At 43.2% G+C, this 22,247-nt stretch overlaps 2 protein-coding genes across 10 annotated transcripts in view; both read left to right on the top strand.

Moving 5' to 3' along the window:
- LOC120447485 overlaps positions 1-10,151 on the top strand; it is a 49,300-nt gene extending 39,149 nt beyond the window's left edge. For 2 of the 7 annotated variants that reach the window (XM_044005923.1, XM_044005921.1), the window contains 11 exons: positions 1,861-2,067; positions 4,725-4,822; positions 4,889-4,983; positions 5,062-5,183; positions 5,507-5,884; positions 5,950-6,177; positions 6,240-6,584; positions 6,709-7,381; positions 7,491-7,662; positions 8,519-8,623; positions 8,928-10,151. In XM_044005923.1, coding sequence (XP_043861858.1) covers positions 1,861-2,067; positions 4,725-4,822; positions 4,889-4,983; positions 5,062-5,183; positions 5,507-5,884; positions 5,950-6,177; positions 6,240-6,584; positions 6,709-7,381; positions 7,491-7,662; positions 8,519-8,623; positions 8,928-9,246 — 2,742 coding nt within the window. In that variant the 3' untranslated portion in view covers positions 9,247-10,151. Of the gene's footprint in view, positions 1-1,860; positions 2,068-3,462; positions 4,057-4,724; positions 4,823-4,888; positions 4,984-5,061; positions 5,184-5,506; positions 5,885-5,949; positions 6,178-6,239; positions 6,585-6,708; positions 7,382-7,490; positions 7,663-8,518; positions 8,624-8,927 lie in introns of all 7 variants that reach the window. The other 5 variants (XM_044005924.1, XM_044005922.1, XM_039628881.2 and 2 more) reach the window with 4 other exon arrangements.
- A 10,537-nt stretch (positions 10,152-20,688) lies between these two features.
- On the top strand, positions 20,689-22,236 carry LOC120450605 (ketohexokinase). Of its 3 annotated transcripts, none has more exons than XM_039633731.1 (2): positions 21,071-21,210; positions 21,270-22,236. In XM_039633731.1, the coding sequence occupies exons 1-2, from the start codon at positions 21,134-21,136 to the stop codon at positions 21,991-21,993; spliced, it is 801 nt and encodes a 266-aa protein (XP_039489665.1). In that variant the 5' UTR covers positions 21,071-21,133; the 3' UTR covers positions 21,994-22,236. The 3 variants fall into 3 exon arrangements, with proteins under 3 accessions (XP_039489662.1, XP_039489665.1, XP_039489664.1); XM_039633730.1 differs by having other exon boundaries at positions 21,101-21,210; positions 21,267-22,236; XM_039633728.2 differs by having other exon boundaries at positions 20,689-22,236.
- Positions 22,237-22,247: the final 11 nt, after the last annotated feature.

The raw sequence follows: 22,247 nt of genomic DNA on the forward strand, positions 1-22,247 counted from the left end.
TTGTACTGTTTCATTTGGATCTTATACTAATTCTTTTTAATCTTTTGCAATTTCGTTTTGATCTTATACTATTTGCGCCATTCCAATATACCCGATCCTTCAGCCAATCCTGCCACAGTAAGCCAAGCCGCAGTGGGCGGCAACTCACAATATAACCGGAAACAAAAACATAAACCAAAGTAAAGGGCAAGGCAAACGGTCGCCGGGTGAGGGCCGCCAGCTGGAAATTGCCGAAACAGAATGTGAAATATTGTCGTCAGCAGGAATAATAGACCAACGCCCGTATCCTTGGGCGCACTCAGGGCTGGTCGGTGGTCCTGGTGGTCGTGGTGGTCCTGGTGGTCGTGGGTTCCGGGGGGGATTAGCGGCACCAGGGGGTTGAGTGGCATCCGCCCGGAGCTAAAATTCTCGCAGCTTGGATGCCATGCATGCCGCACACTGCATTCGAGTTAGGAGGTCACCATTCTCCATCCTCCATCCTCCTCCTGGCGATCCAGCAATGCGAAGCTGTCCAATTGAAGTAAATCCCAAATAGCTGGAAATATGAGAAGAGTGTTTTCAGAAATTTCTGTGGTAATTAACCAGCGCAACAAAACAGATTGCAGATGGAATTTATTATAGTAAAGTTATTCTATCTTATGTAAGCAGAAAAAAACCTTCTGGATCCCCTATCCGAGATCCCCAGTTCGACTTATCCGAGTTGGGCATGAGATGAGCGACTACAATGTACTCCCTTGCATTCTGCAGCGGTTAATGTGAATTTAAGCGCAATTTAAACCGAGGCACTGAGATGTGTAAATCGCAGTCGGGTGGGTGGGTGCCTCCTCAACAAAGGACGAAGGACGAAGGCTGATGGGCGGTGGGCGGTGGGCGAGGCATTGACTTTGGGGCGGACCCTGACTTTGGTCCACGTCCGCACTCACTTGGCCAGCTGGGGGCTCTTGACTGATGTAATCTCGGTGCATTAGGCGAGGGAGGAAGCCTTCGAGGACACGTCTAGGGCTCTCTCGCCCGCTGACTCAATCTTTTTGTTCTCGATGCATCTTTTCGTTGGTGGTTCACCATCGACACAGCCAAGATGCCTGGATGCCTTGTTGCCTGGTTGCCTAGTTGCCACATTACCCAGTTGGCCACCCCGCCGCAAGCAATTTATTTTTGCCCGGCAAATGTCTGAACACTTTTCATTGTCCTGCAACGCCCGGCGCAAAAAGCATTCAAAACATTATTCTCAGCATTAAGCGCGAATATTCAGTATTCAGTAATTCGATGTGGCTCCAACGCTCTTGGATCCCCTGGATGCGCTGTCCTGATGGCACTGAGTCAGTTTCGCCCACGAAGGTCTTCGCGTGCAACACAATACATTTCCGTAAGGATCTTAATGTATACGTATACAAATGCGTATCAGCAGTACGTCCAGCATGGCTTCTTGTAGCTTATAAAGTAGATGAAAACCAAAAGCTAAGCTCATCGACATTTGGATTACTTTCAGATTTATGCTCTGGGTATAAATCAGTCATCGCGGTTTCTTTGCACCAAATTTATTAGAAGATTTACTCTGGTTATAAACTGTGATACAATTTACATGGTATTTTTAATTAAAATTGTTTTGTATACCCTACTCTTGCTTTATATATTTCTTGACATATATATTGATTGCAATAACTTTATGAAACCATAAAACACAACACATTAAAATTGCACTCTTCATTTTAATGAAACCGAATTGGAACTGGTGTCAACATGTGAAAACAATATGTGAAAAGCCCTAGTAACGCGAATAAAATTTAATTATGAATATCTGTCTCACGCGTCAATGATTGCACCCAGACTCACAGATTTCGATTCCACTTTCCGTTCCAGCTGAAATCGAAGAGCCTCACGCACTTGGATGGCCTCGACTCGGGTGTGGTGGCCTGCCAGCACGGTCCTCCGGGAATGGCCACCAGCATCACCACCGCCACCACCGCCACTACAGCCATCACAGCCAGCACAGGCAGCACCAGCGCCACATCCGGACTGTTCGCCACCACTGGAGTCCCAGGACCGCTGGGCCGGCAGGCCAATGTGGTAAGTGGGGGTCAGGGGACTGAGGGCTCATGCTAAACCATCGGCCAAGTGCTAGGACTTGGCCACTTAGTCGGCACATCCATCTTGGCTAGACAGCGCGCACTGCGAGAAAAACTATGATTTAAAATCAAGAATTCGAACTACCGAAAAGAGGTCAGCCAACACAGCAAGATACCTTCGGCTATTTACAGCACTTTGCAGTAATTTGATTTTTTCTTTCAATTAGCTAGTCATCTCCCGCCTGTTCCCATGGTTAGTATATATTAAATTGTATAATTTAAGGTATCTGGTTTTACCGAATCAGAACGAACATTTTAGTAACATTATTTGTTCGTCTATTTGGCTATTCCTGCTCCTTCTTTTTGGACAAGTTCCACTTTTCGTAAAATTCGCAAATAAAACAGAATTAGGAACTTTAAGACCTAATTCCAATAAAATCATAATATCATATCTGTATATTGGTTCAAATATTTCTCTAAACCATTCATTGGAAATTCTTGATTTTAGATTAGTTATCCCGTGTGTAGCGTGTTAGGTGTACAGTGTAGTGTGTTTTCACTGTAAGTTTGCTATTTCTGTGAAAGTCCTTTCGCAAATTGATAACAAATTACTTTGCTTGCTGTTTTGGCCTGTCTTTGATTTGTGTCAATTATAATTTTTTTAAACCACTTCTCCTCTTCCTGAAGCTTTCATTGATTTAAGCGCAGACAGTTGTTTTTTACTTTGCACTAACTTTTTGTACTTGTTAGTTACTTTGTTTAAGCCGTACGTGACTTTCTGCGATGTTCACCCTCTTTCTTTGAATTTTACGTTAAATTTATAGTTCGAAGTTTTAAATCGAACTAGCCTTTGCTTAAATAAGGTGTTCAAGTTTTATTAGATTTAAAAGCTTTTTTTCGCAAACTATTTTTTCGTATCAACGTTTGGGTATTGTTTGTTTTTCAGATATTAAATAATAGTGTGAAATGAATTTGAATGCCAATTGCAAAACTAACTCTCTAAAATACAAATATTTTAGTTAAAATTATTCTGTAGTATAAGAGTACTATTAATATTAGTGTTGCACATTTGATATTTGCTTGACATGTTTTGTAGTCTTGCTTAACAATCGGGCGAATTTGGAAGATTTGCACTCTAGAGTAGAGCCAATATTACATATAGAGTACATTGCCAAGTAATCACCTGACAAAATATGCTCACAATATCTGTCTTCCCCTCTCTGTTCTCTCTCTCTCTCTCTCTCTTTCTTTTTATCTATATCTCCCTCTTCCTCTCACTGTCTCTATATAATACCTAAACGGGCTTAATAAACTTTGGTTTTTACTTGTTTGCTGAACCCTGAAACACCCCGCTGATACCCAAAAAAATAATATAATAAAAAAAATAAAATCTCAGACTGAGAAGGGTGAACGAGCGGGCGGTTGCCTGTCACCCTCGGCACCACTACCCTCGCACACCCCACCGCACCACCCACCCACTATTTACACCCAGGCACCGCAGATCGTGCGGCGGATGCCATCGCTGATGCTCTCGCCCACTCTCGATGAAACCACGAAGACGGCCAGCTCGTCCTGCTTTGGTACCGGTCACCCCAGTGCCGGATCCTTCCACCACCACCAGCACCACCATCATCAGCAACCGACTGGCAGCGTCAGCACCTCCGGCGCCACCGGTCACACTGGCACCACCACCTTCACCTCCACTTCCACTTCCACCACGTCAACTCATGCGATACCCTCCTCCAAACACTTTCAGTGTGCTGGCGAGGCGGCGGCCACATCCTCGTTCTCGACGCTTAGTCCGCACAGTGCCACAGCCGCGACCTTGGGCGGAGGTGGATGTGGAGGTGGATGTGGAGGTGGAAGTGGTGGTGGTGGTGGTGTTGGTGGCCTAACCTCCCCGGTGGGCTGCACCTCGTCCTCCGGTTCGACGGTGAAAAAGAAATCCTCGTTCATGAAGCGCAAGAAGCCACTGCTGACGCGCAGCGAGGTGAGTGGGTATCAAGTGAATCAACTGGAGCCCCTGATTCACCTGGTCAAAAGACAAACAAATCCAAATGGCTGCACAATCAGAAGGGCTTGTCACCCCAGCGAGAAAAAAGCCTGCAGTTAAGGATGGCGAATTATGATTGGTGATGGTGGCAACTGTTGGATGGGGCGGGAAGATACATTTTTAATTCTTTATTCTTTATTTGCCTTGTCGCCGTAATCAGCAAAAGTTGTTCTAGAACTTTTCCAGCTATCCTTTCCTTTTCCCATTTTCCTTTTCCACTGGTTTTCCACTGCCACCGCTTCTTTGTCACTTGCCGAGCAAGAATTCCGCCTCGTTTCCGACCAACACAAACACGGAGAATATTTCTTGATGTTTGCTTTTATTTGCAGTAGTTTTTGTGGGCGGATGGGATACAGAATCACCACATCCCATCCCCACGCGGCCTCCAATCCTCCAAGATGCAATCTTCACACTTCGGAGGGCCATCAAAGAGAGTGCTTTGGGGCGGTCGCTAGTAATTTTTGTCAGTGCATCTCTTTGTCGCCTTTTCGAGAGCTAGATTGAAAGGTCCTATTTTTGGGTCGGTCCGTGAATTTACAGATTGGGTTCTGTATCAACGGAATGTCTTATTCGCCCACTTAATGCCATACCATTCATTTGTTTAGGTATCCAGTTCCGAGTTCTTCTCCGTGTCATTCTGCTTGGACTCGTCGCAGCATCCCGATGAGGAGTTTATTCCGGCGACAAAAGGCGTGACACTACTGTGAGTCCCTAGATAATGCGCATCCGGATAAATGTAATAATGATTTCAAATCGGTCACACTTTTAGTAACGCACTCAGCCACGCCCTGCGTAGGCGGAACCTCAGCTTTACGCAAATCACCATTACGGACAATAATCCCACGCCCAGTTTTTTAGATGCAGGTATGACGTGTAGATTGAGCTCCCTCGTATTCTTCAGCATTTTGAGCTTTTTTCCCCTTTTACGTTTTCCCCCGCAAGGTCCTTCGCTCCTGCCCGTTTCCGTGGATGAGCAGACCGATGTGGAGAGCCTGGCGGGACACCATCTCTGCATCACAGAACGAGGCAGCAACCGCAAGCCCCTGCAGAAGGCAGCTTCCTTTGTAAGTTTTACCCAGAAACGGGATGGGTTTCATACTTTGTGGGAACACTAGAGTAGGTTAACTTACCTGGGGTAAAATAAAATTAAAGCTAATGAAAAGGGTCCTGCCATGTAATATTCTTAATACCCGTCTGGGACAAAAATGTCGTTTAATAATGCTGCAAATCACTGCTTTAAGATTAAGCTTAAATTCTACTGAATTTGAATGTGACATCGTTTTCTTTAAATCATCATAAAATTCTATTAAAGTAGATACAAAATGTTATGTATGTCTGTTTCCTTAAGTATAATTTGTTAACCGTACTTATACCTCGTCAATCACAGGGCTCCCGACAACCTCCGCCCCGACTCCTGCCCTCCGTCTCCACCGAGGAGACCAGCGAGTCGGGAGTGGCGCCCGGAAAGCAGATCAAGCAACGGTGGTCTTCCATATTCGGAATCAAGAATCCCCAGCAGAGCCAGCTGTGCGAGTTGCTGAACAGCTATGCCAAGAACGGAGTGCCCCAGCGGGCTGACAGCATGAACTTCGATCATCCGGACCTGGGCAACTCACTGGCCTATCTGCAGGATATGCACAAATCGTGGCGGGACTTTGTACATAGCGATGCGATGAGCGAGTCGGAGGTCAAGATCCAAACGGCCATTTGGGAGCTGGTTACCACCGAGGTCTACTACATTCACGCCCTGCAAACAGTGACTGATGTGAGTGGTTACTCTTTGAAACCTATCCCGTAAGTAGTACGTCTGATCTGTGGATGCATTTGCAGTTGTTCCTAGCCTGTCTGGAGGCCGTGCAGGAGGAACGCCTGCTGATCGACGTGGACCAAGCTCGATTGTTCTCCAATGTGAGGGCTGTGTGCGAGGCGAACATCAAGTTCTGGACACTGTGGCTGTATCCCATGGTGGCACACAGTGTCATCACCCACGAGCCCCTGCGATGCGCTTTTTTTCAGGAGGGGTTTCTTTCCTTCGCGTCCATTTTTGCGCCATATAAGGTGGGTCCTTAAATCGAATATTCTTAATTGTGTTACTTATGTCTCTGAGAAATCCTCTGCAGATCTACTGTGCGGAACAGAGCACTTGCCAGTTCTACTGCAAGGAGCTAAACCATAACAATGCCTTATTCACCTCCTACTTGGCGTGGTGCGAGTCGCAGAAGATGTGCAACCGCCTGCGACTCGCGGACATTGTGGTGCGACCCATGCAGCGACTGACCAAGTACAGCCTCCTCCTGGCGGCCATCAAGAAGCACATGAGCGATGTGGAGGAGATCGAGGCCATCGACGTCATGATGCACAGCGTGGAGAACTTTGTAAGCAGTGTGAACAACCACTTGACGATGCGGCAGGAGAACGAGCGACTCAAGGGCGTGATGGTGCGGATCGAGTCCTACGACGTGGTGGTGAGTCAAAGGACTTTTATTCATTTATCTGACTGCGATTTGTTTGCAATACATTATCCCATTTCTTCGTATTATTGCTGGTTAAATAACATAGCTTACCTACTTTTTTCCCCAATTCTTGCAGGACACCAACAACGAGATGCTGGACAAGCTGATCAAGCACCACAGCCAGATGTTTGACCTCTGTGCTCCGATGCGTGGATGCCCGGCCTACCATGTGCGCCACCTGTTCATGGAGGGCGATCACAAGTTCAAGGACAACCTCGGCAAGTCCGATGTGCACTGCTTCCTGCTCACGGATCTACTCCTGGTGTGCAAGACGATCGCCAAGCGGGGACTAGGCGCTCTAAAGGTCATCCGGCAGCCGTACCTTACCGACCAGCTAATTGTTCAGCTGGCGCCGAACAACACACTGAATTGCGTGTACCTCAATGAGTTCCAGGTGGCCACCACGGCGTTTACGCTGCAGTGCACCGAGGCCAAGAACTGGTACGACGCCCTGTGGCGGGCCAAGACGATCTACCAAAGACTGAAGCGCGGAGGCGGTGGAGGCAGCGGAAGTGGAACGGTGGGCGGCGGCGACAGCTTCCGGTTCGGTGGGAGTGCCACAAGCGGCGGCACCGCCGATTCCCTTGGCGTCCGCAAGTCACCGATGAACTCCTCCATCTGCAGCCACGTCTCCAGTGCGAACAACAGCCACAGCGGCAGCGTCGAGTGGAACGACTCCCGCAACATATCCGTCGACTTTGAAAAGACAAACTCGGTGTCCAGCGACGAGGGCTCCAGCATAATGACAGGTGAGTCATCTGAAGCCTGGATATATGTATCTTTAGGAAGCTTCTAAGGTCTAGAAATAAAACAATTACTAACTTATATATATATTTTCGTAACTTCTCACAATGACAGGCAACCACGGAGTGAACCTAAAGGGCAAGCAGCAATTGATCAGTGGTCTGCACAAGGCCAAGATGGGCATCATCGGCCAGATGGGCTCCAAGTCGGCGAACACGCTCTCCGTGCAGCCAATGAACCATCTGGGCCAGAGCCTGCCCAACCTGAACATGCATCACAGCCACACGTAAGTTGCGTAGAGGGTGCACCACCACCATCACCATCACCACCACCAACACCACAACCGCCACTGATCATGACCAGCTTTTAACAAAACCAAGCTAGCACAGACCACCAAACCACTATCATAGATCACCAGATCCCAAGATTACCAGACCACCAGACCACCAGATCACCAGTTCAGATCCCTGTCCAGTCATGTGTGAGCGTTCCCAGGGATCGGTTTCACTCTGTTTATGTTGTACCATACTCTACATTAAGTCATCATATTTATACACTGTTTTTAGCTAGTATCCACTGTAGTCATATTTTATATATTAAAACAAAAAGCAAGAAAATAAACATTTTATTGTAAACTGTACGACTTGGATTCATGACTAATTACCACCTGCCACACCCAATATCATTTGTTCTAATAATAATTTGTGATTTAATATGTCAAGATATAAAATACCCTTTTCGAGGATATTTTTAGGTGTAACCTAAAAATATAACCCAGAACATGAGTTTCTGAAAATGTTCGCTTAATGTGAATCTTACGCCTTTATAAATGAGTCTTATTTCGCTTTGCGATCTAAGTCCACTTTAATCCGACTCCTGGAAGAAGCTTAAAAAAGTATCGCACGTGGAATGTTTACTCCACAAAACTTGGTGAAAAGAAAGGGTATTTCATACTTCGGTTTCCGCAGCTATGATTATTTTTTTCTTTTGTTTCTTGTGATCGCTGCCTGCAGCACGCCCTTTATCCTTTTACCGCCAACGCCCACTGCCCACCGCTTGAGTTTCCGCTTCCCCAACTCCGACACCGGATCCAAATCCGCCAGCCTGTGCTCTTTACAGTATAACCTTTGTCCTACTTGTAGTAACAATACTCTACTCGTGCCCGGCTCCACGACGAGCCACTCGGGCAACATGTTGTTGTCGCCCAGCCACCGCGGCATTTCCTACCCGCCACCGAGCCCAACGAGGTGAGTGTCTCTGTAGAGATTAGAGTTCCCCAAGTGCCACGTCTGATTGTGTGTATCCCGTGTATAACCTCTGTCTTTGTCGTCCTTCCCCGCCAACAACAAACAACAAATACAAAATACGTATAACGTTGCGACCTGTCGTTTATCCTCTTGTGCATCGTCCTGAAATCGATCGATCCCGATCTCATAACCCACATCCTGCGCCTCATCGCAACCGTCATGTGACCGCCGCCTTGCCATCGACTAACCAACCCACCGTTGCTAATGCGTGTCCTTCGTCCTGTTGTCTCCGTGGCTCCTGTAGAGTTCCCCTGCGCCGTGGGATGGCCTTCTCCACGTCGACGAAGAATCCGCCGCTTCGTAAGACCCGGAACATAACCTCCCAGAACAGTATTAACTGGCACCAGATCCCGGCCACGCCCACGCCGCCCAGCCCCAGATCGCAGTACCAGTCGCCGGGAGTGGTGTGCATGCAGAAATCGCTGCCCCTGCTGCTGCCCACAAACACGGATGAGGGTCAAGGTCCCAGTCAGCCACCGCCCCCGCTGCAGAAGCAGTTCTCCCACCAGGCGCCTCTGCCCACCTCCATTCACAACCAGTCGAGCACCGAAACGGACGTCTGATGAGGACGGGTTGGCCGGAACTCATACCCACGGAATGTACTTACCCATATGTCCGCCACACACTACATAGATAAACTTTATATACAAGATACATTTGGAAAATCGCCCTTGATTCCCGCTCGCATTAGCACAAATTTAAAGACAGATCTAGAGATATTACCATCGATTAATTAACTTGATTCAGATTAGTGTGTTCATTAGAGAATGAAATGGAATACGCAGGACAGGCTAATAAATGAATAGTTCCCCTTTTGAAAACCTACTTCAAATGCAATATAATCCAGTGCGTGATCAGAGGCGACTTTCCGAATATTCAATTAGGATTTCATGAGCTTGTAGGACATCGTGAGCTTGTAACGTGAAAACTGCACTTTTGGGTCCAAAGCTGATATTCAACTTTTATACATTCCATAACTGACTCTCCACTGAGTCCCCAGCCTTGGCGAGATTAGCGAGATTACATTTCAGAACACAACGCTCCGCACATTCGCCGTTTTAATCTTCCCATAACGATATGAAGACAAATAAAGTTTAACCAAACTAAAGTTAGATGTACTTGTTACCCTAGAATACGCATAGTGCGAATGCCATATATACAGAAACATACCTAGATTGATCACAAGCTTTATGAATAACTTACTACTGTACTATTGATGTAAGTCGTTACTTTCCTTGAGTAGTTAAATCAAATGTTACGGTCTAAATAAAACAGAATAAACAGAATATATTTAAATATATCTTACTGGCTGCCTATTGTTGTGTGCATGTATTATAGACCATGTTTTTCTAATTTAAAATGTGACAAAAAACTAATTTTTTTATACGTGATTTTATGTTGTAATCTACACTTATCTTTCTGCTGGCTCAGACGTATTCAAATTAAAATACATATAGTTTAAAAACAACTGATTTATGTATTACAAATGGTATTCCTCAGTTCTCATTTCTTTGGATAGGAAACTAAAGTAGCTCGAAATTATTGTAACGGAAAAGTTTGTATACCAATATAGAGTATTAGCCGATCTTCGGTCAAAGGATGTATAGTTTATATTGCTTACTTAAGAAACAAAATTAAGTATCCTGCAGTCTTCTTCCACAAAACTTAAGTGGTAAAAGCAAAAGAACACAATTTAACACGATTTATTGAAGTAACACAAAATGGATTTCCAAATCTGGATTAATTTCCATCTGTTAAGCTATATGGATATGGGTGATACTGCTTTATTTGAGTTTGCGGAAAACGTAGGTTTAGAAAGCTCTAGTTAAATTTTAAAATTCCTGTTGACTATCGTTACTAAATCAACATTATAGTTCTTTGATGCTTTGATATAATTTTCCAAATCACCTTATAAACTTTACAACTGTGAGATTAAAAAGCATGTTCTTCGAGCTAAGATACCGTAACATATTGGAAAGTAAAATAAGATATAGATATTGTTCTTCCTTCGGAATCAGTTTTGATTTAAGGGACTACACAGTGAGGCTTGGATTTGCAATCCGCGATGTTTGGCCAAACGATTTGTACATATTATCAACGGGAAAGCGTGACATAAGTTCTAAATTACATATAGAGAGACAAACGAATACATATACACACCATTTACGATTAGGGACTATATTTATATAAATGTATATGGTAAAATGTGTACTTTTTGGGGAAACGAGACGCGTAGGTGGCACAAAGCTTACGATATACAACCGCAATACAAAAAGTGTTAACTGTATTTTTATGTACGAATACTTACCAATATATAGGGCTGCGTAGAGCTGAGATCGTATTTTAGCCATATTAACCCGTAACGATATACATTCGTGTACAAATATCTTATCTTCTCCTCGGAATCATCCGCGGAGTATATGCATACATAATATAGTAATATAGTACGTGGTACTTAGAAGTTGAACTTAAATGTTATTGCAACTATATCTATTTGCAATTTATTTACAAAGGAATAAAAACCAAAACAAAAGCAAAACCAAAACCAAAAACAAAGAGTAAAGTGCAAGAAAGCTTTATTTACACGCTTGAACAATAAATATCAAAATTATTTGTAATGTAAACAACCAGTACCCTGCGTTTTTATTTCACTTCAAACATGGTGAGTACTCTATAAACTGGCACTCGCATTTTTTTATTAATGGCGAAAGCTCAGCTGCCCTTTTCGCGGATTAATTCACTTTCTCGAGTTATACAAATGACATTTAAAACCAATTACCAACCGAAAGTGCCCAAATTCGTACAAAATCAGTGTTTCTCCAGTGACATTGGCTCAACTGCACTGGACAACATCGCTTATTTAACCATTAAAAAGTTTTGCGGCAGCTGCAGCCAACCATAGATATCGAAGGAGGCACTGAGCCAAGGATGCAACTTGATAAATGGAGGACCATCATGCCGGGACAGTAATGTCATTGGAGCAGCCCCTACTAATTGGCCTGACTTTTTGATCCAATTACTCACTGCAAAGTTGTTGTCAAACTATTGATTAAGCCATTTGAATATTTGGAACCATAATAACATATGCTTGGCCATAAATCTTAATGCGTGAGGACCTGAAATTGAAAGGGAATACATTTAAACGTAGTATACAGTTCTAGAAATAACCCTTCTAAGTTAATCAGTGGTGCCTCCCCTTCAGAACGTATTTCACGTAGATTAAAACGCTTAGATTAAAGCCGCATAAAACCGCCATTTTACAGTTTCCACAGCGAGTTAATAAATGATGTTCCTCCGGCTTATCCTTGCATTTGGCGGGAATATTATATGGTGCAGGCCACCAGGAGAACACTTAAAACAGACGATGCATGCAGCAGCCAAGAGGATTGTTTGCATGCCACGCCCCCAGTCCGTATTCCCCATCCAACCATCCAACCATCCACCCAACGCCTCTTTGCTTCATGAAGAGCATTATGATAAATGTCGTAATTCCGCGATTGAAGTGTTCTGGCTGGCAGTTAGTCAGGCTGCTTGCCTCGGATACGCGGATCCTGCGGCTGCGATAGTTATATTTAGACGTCTCATAATGGCAGTCATAAAAATACGCAATTTGCGAGCCCGCTCTCCAGCGCAAAATACTCGGAACGGCGAATCCCCATTGAATTCCATTCCCCGTATTTCTATACCAAAGCACCCACTTGGAGCATCTGAAGCTGGCCGGGTTCATCCGCTGCACTGCCAAATGGAATCGAGGAAATGGGTGGTGCGGCTTGGTGCGTGGTTACAGCCTTGGAACTACGCCGAATTGTGGATTCTAGCAATTTGACCTTGTTTCTAGCTTAATGTTATGCAGAGAAATTCAGCGAATTACCTTTATACAACTTGATGGGAATAATAGATTTCTTTGCGCAATCTGCACTTACTAAAGTCAAGCCAAAGTGATTGTGCAAATATTAGTTCAAGCTGAAACTGAAGCAAAGCAAATGGAAACTAGCAGTTCCAGGTGCGGCTTTAAAAACAATTTTGCGCTGACAGTTCTTTCGGAGACATCCACCTGGCGCACCGCCCAGAAAGTGTCGACACCATGCTGAACTCCAGCCCAGTTCCGTCGGTGCTCCCAGTCCCCCGATGGCACTCTACTCCAGCACTTTCCCCGCCTTCACGTGCAGGCACGCCTCGCAAGTTCCTTTCAATTAAAAACATTTCCCAGCCCGGCGTTTTGCCTCCAGCCAAAGCCAGACGTCTGCGCTGTCCGTGCGTGAGTGCGTTCCCGTCATTTTAGCATATTACTCGGGGAAATAATGAGCCCCGAGCAGGGAACACGGTGCCTCGGCTTCTCCTCCTCCCTCCTTTGTGAGTGCCACGTATCCACGTAGCCACGCATCCCGACGCGGAGGACTTTAGCCGGTTGCCCCACAAAGCTGCTCGCGGAGGATTGCTTCAGAGGGTTTGCCACTCTGGAGTACCGCACTCGATGCACTGTTTGACGCGATCCAAGATGAGATTAAGGCAAACACATGTTCCAGGATAGACTCTAAATAGGGATTCCCTTCTGCTCTGCTCGATAGATAGGTAGTACTGCAGATTGATTGGGAATCTAGCCCCAAACTAAAAGGGTTTTAAAGCAGCATGTCATGCAGTCCCAGAAATAATCTAATTTCAATCTCTGCAAAATAAGTAAATTATTGATTTCCCAAAAACCCTGCCTGCTCTGCAATCCGATTATTTAATTGGCCAAAAGTCGCGCTACCCTATGTAACCGGACTTAGAGCGATGTTGAAAGCAGGCACCTGCGACTTGAATGCCATTTGGTCTTCATAAAAAAATGAATTATATTCTCTGCTCTGCATTTTTCCCTCGGAAAAAAAGCAACACGAAAGGAGGTCAGTTGGCAGGTGCACAGCGACAATAACGATGTCTGGAAAACAGTTGAGTTCCCATTGCATCAGTGCCCTCGTATCTCCTGAAATGTTTTATCTTCGTCCCGGAACATTTGTTCAACATATCAATACAGCATATCAGTATAATAAATATCCCCGATATCGTCGATGGCTTGGCCTAGGCCAAGGCTGCAGGTCCTTTTGGCTTATTTATGAGTTTAGGTTGACCACTGCACACAAGAGTATTGAATTTTTGGGCCCATTTAACAATAAAATTTCCTTGAGCTTGAAAGTGATAGTAACTGCTAAATGCAGTGCCTACAAATGACGAAGCGAAATCTCCATTACTAGTCCATTACCATGGTACAGGTGTAAGTCAAGAACAATCAATTGTTACCTAATTTATTTTTCCTCTCCATTCCGTTATAAGCTGGGCTGACCTGGCACTTTGAATTAAATGCAAATTTAATTTCCACTGTAGCTGTATCGATCTCAGTGACTTTGGAGCTGAACCTACACGCTCCATCGAAGACCATTAATATAAAGAAGCCGAGTTGCGAAGTGACTGTGTAGGGTAAACAAAAACTGGTCACTCACCTCGCCACTTGCGAGCCACCCAGGCCACATGGTGGGTGGGCGCTCCTCCTTTGGCAGAAGGACACCACCGCTGTGGTGTCCAAGTGTCGCCGAGTCCTCGACTTGATGGGCAGTCGTTGGTCGCTGGATACTTTGGTCACTTGCTCCGTGCTGCTTGAGATTGAGAAATGGCACTGCAGCCGTCTGGCGCTATTATCCCGTATTTTTTCTCGCCACCTTCGTCCTTGCGTCCTTTCGTCCTTTCGTCCTTTGGTTCCTGACGTCCGACTGTGTTCCTGAACTGCCAGTCGACCATTATAAATTGTTGTGTAGACACCTTGTGGCCGGCGTTCAATCCAACACACTTCGAAATATCCACAAAAATAAATTGGTCCGGAAACTAGGTAAGAAAACTTGTTGAAGAAACGCGCTTTCGTCGCTTACTTATTGTTGAGATTGCTGATAAATAAGGCTAAGTGTAATCGCCAATTTCTATTTATTCCATATTCTTAGTAGTTTATTTTAGTTAAAATAAATTGCAACTTTTTTTTATTTAATATGAGTATTAATTGGAATTTTGGCAGAAAAACCTTTTCTGAACTTTTCTCACAGTGCACCCATTCGCCGTCCTCTATTTGCCATCCTTTGGCCCAATTTGTCTGGGTGCAAGTGTCTGAGGGACTTTTCCCACCCATCTGGACTGGCTTTGTTTAATTTTCCAATTGTTGTTACCCGAGAGGAGTCATCGCCACCGGCGTGAAGTGTCATTAAACTCGTGCCAATGCATTAAGTGCTTATTGTTTGCCCATTGCTGGGCTCAATTGTTCAAGCCTAATTACCGTTCAAACTTCGTCACCGAATGGTCCTTGATGGTGTTGATGCGAGTGTGCTGCTGGCCAGTGAAATGGACCAGGAAGTGACAGGGATTTGGAAACTGCGGTTGCATCGGGCTTCAGATTCTGCTGATTCAGTCGGAAAGAGCTGCACAGCACAATGAAACGAAATAAGTAAAATACGTGTTATTAGTTAAAACAGCTTTGCTCTTAAGAAAATAGTATTTCCAATAAGTATACGTTATCCTTTTCAGGTGAGTCCCATATTAAATTCAAATAAAAGCCAACACTTTCGCAAAAGAAGAACAAACAAAAATGGAGTTCAGATTCTCGATCTTGTTTAAGTTCAATTTGTTCAATGTGCTCCTTCAAAATCGGAATCGCAGTGCCGGAAATTGCGCTTCACTTTCAGCAGCGAGCGCTGACCTCTTGGACAACACGGCCCACAGCCGCTGGACCGACCCAGTCAGCCCACCACCCACTGGACCGCCCACCCGACGACCTTTTGCATGTCGGCAAGTGCCGGAAGCATCTGCATGATACTCCTTGCATACATTTCGACGCCGCCTCCTTTGAATTCAACGGCCTGTGCATCCGGAAATTAAACATTTTGCTCGTACTTTCTCAGCCCCTCCGGTCGTCTGTGTGCCTAAGTGTGCAGCCATTCTCCGCTTGTTTTCGATTCAATTCACTTAGGAGAAATGCCAAAAAAAAGGGAGAACACACACAGAGCCACAGGGAGTCACTTTCGGGGGATGCACCTTAGCAGAAAGTCTTTCAAATTTCCATTTCACTAGTGGCCTTCCCATTGTCCCACACACACGTAGAAATGTGAAGGTGAAGTCAAATGTAAAAATGGACTGCAACACTTAGATATATGCATCTTTAAGTGTACTTTAAAATTCCCAGAATACTTGCCATATAATTCCCGTGTTTTTAATAAATAAAGATTTTCTATGGCTTATCACACTTCTATGAATTCAGAAGAACGTTTCCAGCTTGCAGTTTTCAACGAAGATGCAAACCAGACGAACAAAGCAAATAAGTGTGTTCCCCACCATGCTATTGAGCTTATGTGGAATTTAAATATTTGACACATCACATTCGCAGGGAAAGTCAGGATTAAGGTTGTATTCAGGACTTCAGCATAACGCTGAATTATTCAACATAACTTAAGAAGTACAGTTGGCAATTAATATACATGGGTGGGTTAATATATGGGTGTGCCTATTTTCCAGTCCATTGCAGTCCATGTTTACATATGACTTCACCTTCACATGTTTATATAAATCCGATTTATATTTCAAATCATTTGTTTCACAGACTTACACAACAACTAGATTGTACCAACCATGCGTATGAGTAATGTAATTATTATTATACATATTGTTAATGCAGTTTCGCGGCTCACTCTTTATCTGTTTTTTGTGAAACTTGGCCAAAAAGTTATTTCCTTACATAATATGTATATCTCTAGAGTTACAAGTTCCACTCTAAGTTTGAGTGCGTGCTTATCAAATTTAGGATAGGCTGCCAGGAAAAGTTGTGGTGTCTCGGAAAATCCTCTGCGGCAGGCTTTTCATCTCGATACGGTGACAGACAATTATAATTGTACTTAATTCTTTTGATTGATGCTTTGTGGGCTCTGCACGAATACGCATTTTCCAGCCAGCCAAAAAGTACAGACACTGACAAGCCAGATCGCAAATCGACGCACCAAGGTGTGCGGATGGCCTCCCCTGTCATGGGCGAAAATAAATATTATTTATGGCTTTCATTGATAAATATAATTTATTTCTCTAATTTGCACCATGGGAATTTCCTATGTGCCAACAATCCGGCGCTTTTTGTTGCATCCTAAAGCCTCCGAAAAGAAGTAAGGTGACAACGGTTGAATTATTTAATTAAATATTATATGTGGCCCATTAATACGAGTTATTAAATTTGCGTGTGCCACTTTAATCTGCTTATCCACATGTACGGATTTAATGCTTCAAATTGATTATTACTTTAATAGAGCTTGTGCTCCTGTCGGCTTTAGCTTTTGCTTTACAGCATCATACTAAATTCCACCTTGGGAAATGTACGACTCACCGTGCACCTTTATGAGTCTCGTCGATGGGAAACTTCAAGCCATTGACGGTTATTTTCTAAGTGCATTAAACACTCAAGACATGAGTTATGAATTCTGACTTGGCACGTGAGAGAAACTGTGGACACAATTCAATTTAATTTTGTTGCTTCCCAGAGCGCGCACTAAAAACATTCGTCACGAGTAAAAGCCGCTTCTTTTACAGGTCCACCCCTCGGAGATATATAATGCATGGAAATATATTTTTATTGGCAAGGAGGAAAGGATTGGAACTGGGCCTGGCCAACGGTGCGAATGCTTTTATTTATGAGTTGAGTGTGCATTTCGATGTTCTGAATACGCTAAACCAATCAGATGAAATGGTCTTTATAAATCAGAGTCCTTTCTACAAAACGATAAAGTATTAAACGATTGAATAGGTAGTCTTATATACAGGTTATACATTCCTCGTAAGGTCCCCTAATTATGTACGGCATTATTTGTACAGGAAAATATTGTCTTAAGAAGGTTGTCTTAGGTTTTCTGTGCATTTTTTAAAGCTTTGATCAAATCAAGATAATAAAATAAACAGGGGTTAGGAATAACAGGGCCAAATGCTTAGCTCCGCAGTTAACAAGTAGGGAAAACAGACTTAAGGTGCTAGGAAAGCAAAAACAAGTATTCACGCGTTGATGGAAAGCACCTATACAGAGTGTGTGAATAGCTGTGAGGATGGGGTCCTCACCCGTGCCACGTACACACATACATATATGTATAGGATATTCGGAGCCCCTGGCAAACTTTCACTCTTTCGAGCGGTTCGTGGATTGGGATTAGGATTCTCCGGAGTGCGATTACCGCCGACTAGTCTGTGCTAACAGTTGCTTTGGGCCTCGGTGCTGGTGAGCTCTGCGCCACTGCCACTTGCCATTCAATGGAAAGTGTTGAGTTCGGTAACTAAAACCAGCACGCACTCAATAATCCCCCAATCGTGGAACAGTGGGCACTGCCTAGCAAAACTTACCTCGAATACCTTTCAAATATCATTGGCCTTTGCTGTAAAGGCTGAAGTATTATTTCCATATTAAATGTACTTTGGAAAACCAACAGGAAATTGATAAAAGATATCCTGCAGCGCTTCTATACATTTCAAAGCTTTCTGATTTTCTTCAGTCTTCATTTCGAATAGTTTGTACGTAACCATTTATACAAATGTGAAATGTTTCCATTGCTAATCACAAATTAAGGTGTCTGCAGGTTAAGTACCGCTACCAATAACGTACATATATCTATTTAGTTTTAAATAGCAATAATATTACTAATACGTGTTACTTGTTAACCGATCGATCACTTTACAATCGATTGTAAATAACCCCTCTTTAATCAGTAAAAACAGCCCGAAAACTCTCAATGAAAAATTCACTCGGAAGTGAGTTCTTTTTCTCGGGAATGTAATTAAGGCATCATCAGCCGTTTTCATCAGTTCGTTGTCCGCCAACAAGGTGTGGGAGCGACTTCGATGGGGGCGGGGTAATTAAAATGGCAAAAATAAATACCTATTAAGAACGTTTACACTGATTGACACTTTAAGGCAATTTCCGGCCATAATTCCATGCCACAAAATGGTACCCAAGAAGGTGTTTACCCCAGCCAAAGGGCCCAGCCAAATGTAAAGCTATCGATTTGTGGCGGGAACCGAGTCGTCGAACAGGGGGAAGGGTAGTGTATTTAGGCCAGGCCTGACACGCTTTACATTAATTTGAAAATTTCGGCTGTGTCCGCTTTAAGTTGGCCTCCCTTCCACAGAGGGCACTTCAAAACAGGGGTAAGTTGGGCGTAACTCGGAGTGCTAAGTACCTTAAATTATGAAAATTACTTTCTCCTTCAATTTAAGGTTGTATTGTATATTTGTAGTGCTTACATATTTAGTACTTACCGTGCTAGAGCATCTTATACATTGCGTATGAGTGATATTTGATTGTAGTTATGCAGTTTTAAGTATTCAACACTTGATTTGCAAGGGAGAGTTTAGTTTGGCATCTGTTTGATATTCGGGCGATATTTGTTGTGTAGTATGTTGTTTTGAGAACCCCATGTTTAACATGATTTCGAAAGAGGTCAGCTGTGGTTTACCTAGATTTGAAAACGAAATTAAATGTTCATTTATTTTGGAGCCACAGTCATAAGCCATCAATCCTCTCTTCTGGGTGACAGCCTTTTCCGCTGACTGCGCTGAACTTACTGTTGAAGTTGACTAAGCTGCCACATGTGGCTGATATGTGTCTAGTCGGGACATTTGCCGTGGCATCCTTTAATTTGTGACCCGTCATGTTGCACGGTGTGTGTCTGAGGCAAGACTAAATTTCGCTGGAGAAGGACTAACACATCCAGGGTACATTATTATGATATCAATGGAATATTATATCCTTTAATTTAATAAGTTTGTACAGATCCAAAAATTAGTTTTGTATTGCAACAAAATAAAGGGGGGAACTCCCTATAGAAGCCAAAAATCTAGTGATTTGTTGTTATTTATTTTTTGGAAAATAAAAAAAAGTCACATCAAATTGGTATTATATGTATATATTCAGGACAATGTTTAAAGATACGAAAAAAACATTTTTATTCTTCGAAAAATTTTAAATAATTAAAGTTTTGGCTGATATTGTATCTCGCCTCGCCGCTGTCGGTTGAACTAAAGTATTCGGTTTTGACGAACGTTAACTATAAAAAATTGATCATTTTCCGTTTTTGAAGCAAATATTGTCGAATATTTGTATTTAAAAAATAGGTAAAAATAGGTTATTTTCATAATTTGAGTTCAGACGATGCAGTTTTTTATGATCTTCAAAACAAAGAAAGGATGAACAAAATCAGTTCAGTAGTTTTTTTTGTAATCACCCACGCAAGTTTGAAAAACATGGTTCTGAGAAAACGACGTTTAAAGTTAGCGGGTTGCTCACGCACCGGTCGAGCGCGACGCTTTGAAGTCGCATAACTTCCACAATTTTGAAAATATAATTTTTAAACTTCGGAATTATATTCTCGAAACATATAGCTAAAGACAATAAAAAAAATCAATTTTTTCAAAATGCCTAAAGGGAGTTTCCCCCTTAACTAAGCTTCCAAATGACTTTAGTTTGGTTTTCAAAACTCAGATTTACAAAAAACCAAATTAACATTGTTTGGATAAGCTGTGGAATTTAAAGCAAAAGTTGAATGTTTGAATTAATTTGATTGAGTAAAGATTAGAAGTTCTTACGGTGTAGTTTTACAAATTATACAATATTATAATGTTTCCGCTCAGCGGTCACACTGTCTATGACCAAAGAGCGCGATCAGCGGCTGAGTCTGATATTAATACAGTGCTATCTCGATACAGTAAACCACATAAAAATAAAATTTGCTAATCAGCAATATACGTTAGAATTTCCTAGGACTATGGATTAACATCTTAACATACAATAATATTTATAATTATGTACAATTTGTTAGGAGTACACGTTTTCCATTGATTAAACAGGTTTCAAAAACAGTTTAATATTTTAAATTAAGACCGAATCTTTAGTTTACTCTTCTTATGTATACGAGTGTTTACTGTTTAAAGAGAGCGCTTAATTAGATTCTCGTTTACTCTATACATGCATACGTGCGATAAGAAAAACTAAAAACAAAAACAGCTGTAAAACTCGATCGACAAATAAAAGTGCTAAGCAGGTGAAAATCAAATTTTTGATTAGATTGAGCTGAAAAACTAGAACATATTAACCGGGACCCAAAAGCGTCGACTCTATCGCACCTCCAAAAGTAATATTAATAATTATAAGTTCAGCAAGTAAATGACACAATTTCAGTAACAATTGTTATATATACTTTGTGTGTAGTATTGATTATACTTACTATATAGACACATGTTTAGAAATAAAACAAAATAGAACCACTAGTTTTAACATCAGAAGCAGCGCATAAATGTGGAGAAAGCTAATACTTAGAATCATAAACTTTTGAGTGAGCAAAAAAGCAACTAAGATGAGCCAAGTGAAATCCGTACTCTGCGTGGGCTGCACGGTAATTGACTTCGTGACCATCAATGGCAGCTTTCCCAAGGAGGACACCGATAGGCGTTGCCTGGATGGATTTTGGCAACGTGGCGGCAACGCCTCTAATGTGAGTACTGTTCTGCGGGTTCTTGGATGCAAGGTGGACTTCTTTGGAATGCTCAGCAGGTCGGATGCATTCCGGGTGCTCCTCGACGATCTTGGGAAGCGGGAAATCGGCACAAACGACTGTCCCTTCACGGACAGGGATCCGCCCTTCTCCTCGGTGATTCTGGCCCAGGATTCCGGAACCCGCACCATTATCCACTGCAACAAGGACTATCCGCAAACCACTTATGAGGACTTCAGCAAGATCGACCTTTCGCAGTACGGATGGGTACACTTCGAGGCCCGCAACACGCCGCACACCCTAAAGATGATGCAAAGCATCCGGGATTACACCCAAAGGACCGGGCAAGACATCATTATCTCGTTGGACTTCGAAACGAGGTATGAACAGAACCAGGAACTTTGTGCGCCTTGCGATTTTGTGGTCTTCTCCAAGGAGCTGGCTGGCCAGTTGGGGTGGAAGACACCGCGCGATTCGTGTGTGGAGCTGGCCGCCAAAATTCCCGGAAATGGTCCAAAACCTGTCTTCATTTGTCCCTGGGGAAGCGCCGGAGCTGGAGCTTTGGATGCCAATGGGAACTACTACGAAATGTCTTCCTATAAACAGGATAAGGTGGTGGACACGCTGGGAGCCGGGGACAGCTTCATGGCGGGACTTATCTACGCCACCCTCGAAGGTCGGCGAAGTCTAGCGGAGTCCGTTGACTTTGCCAACCGAGTCGCCAGTCACAAAATCACTGGATTCGGCTACGAACACATTTCGCAGCTCAGCTTAAGCAAATAACAATTGGTTTAACTCTAGCTTAGATTATTGGTTTGTCTCTTTGAAAGAATTTATTAAGATAAAAGCCTGGCAACAAAACGTTTCTGTTTAAAAATTCGTAGCACTTGTGCGTTATTGCAATGAATAATATTATATATTAAACAGAATAAATGAATAATTGCATCATTCTCTTGCAGGAATGCTATTATAAGAAATAAATTGTAAAATACCTTTTTGTTGAGTTATATAATAAAATGACAACATCTCGCGAAATA

The sequence above is a fragment of the Drosophila santomea genome, chromosome 3L (assembly GCF_016746245.2).
Source record: "Drosophila santomea strain STO CAGO 1482 chromosome 3L, Prin_Dsan_1.1, whole genome shotgun sequence".
Lineage (NCBI taxonomy): Eukaryota > Metazoa > Arthropoda > Insecta > Diptera > Drosophilidae > Drosophila > Drosophila santomea.

Bases quoted from the DNA above. Each gene is read 5' to 3' on its own strand.
- LOC120450605 (XM_039633728.2), top strand. From the start codon at position 21,073: ATGAGCCAAGTGAAATCCGTACTCTGCGTGGGCTGCACGGTAATTGAC.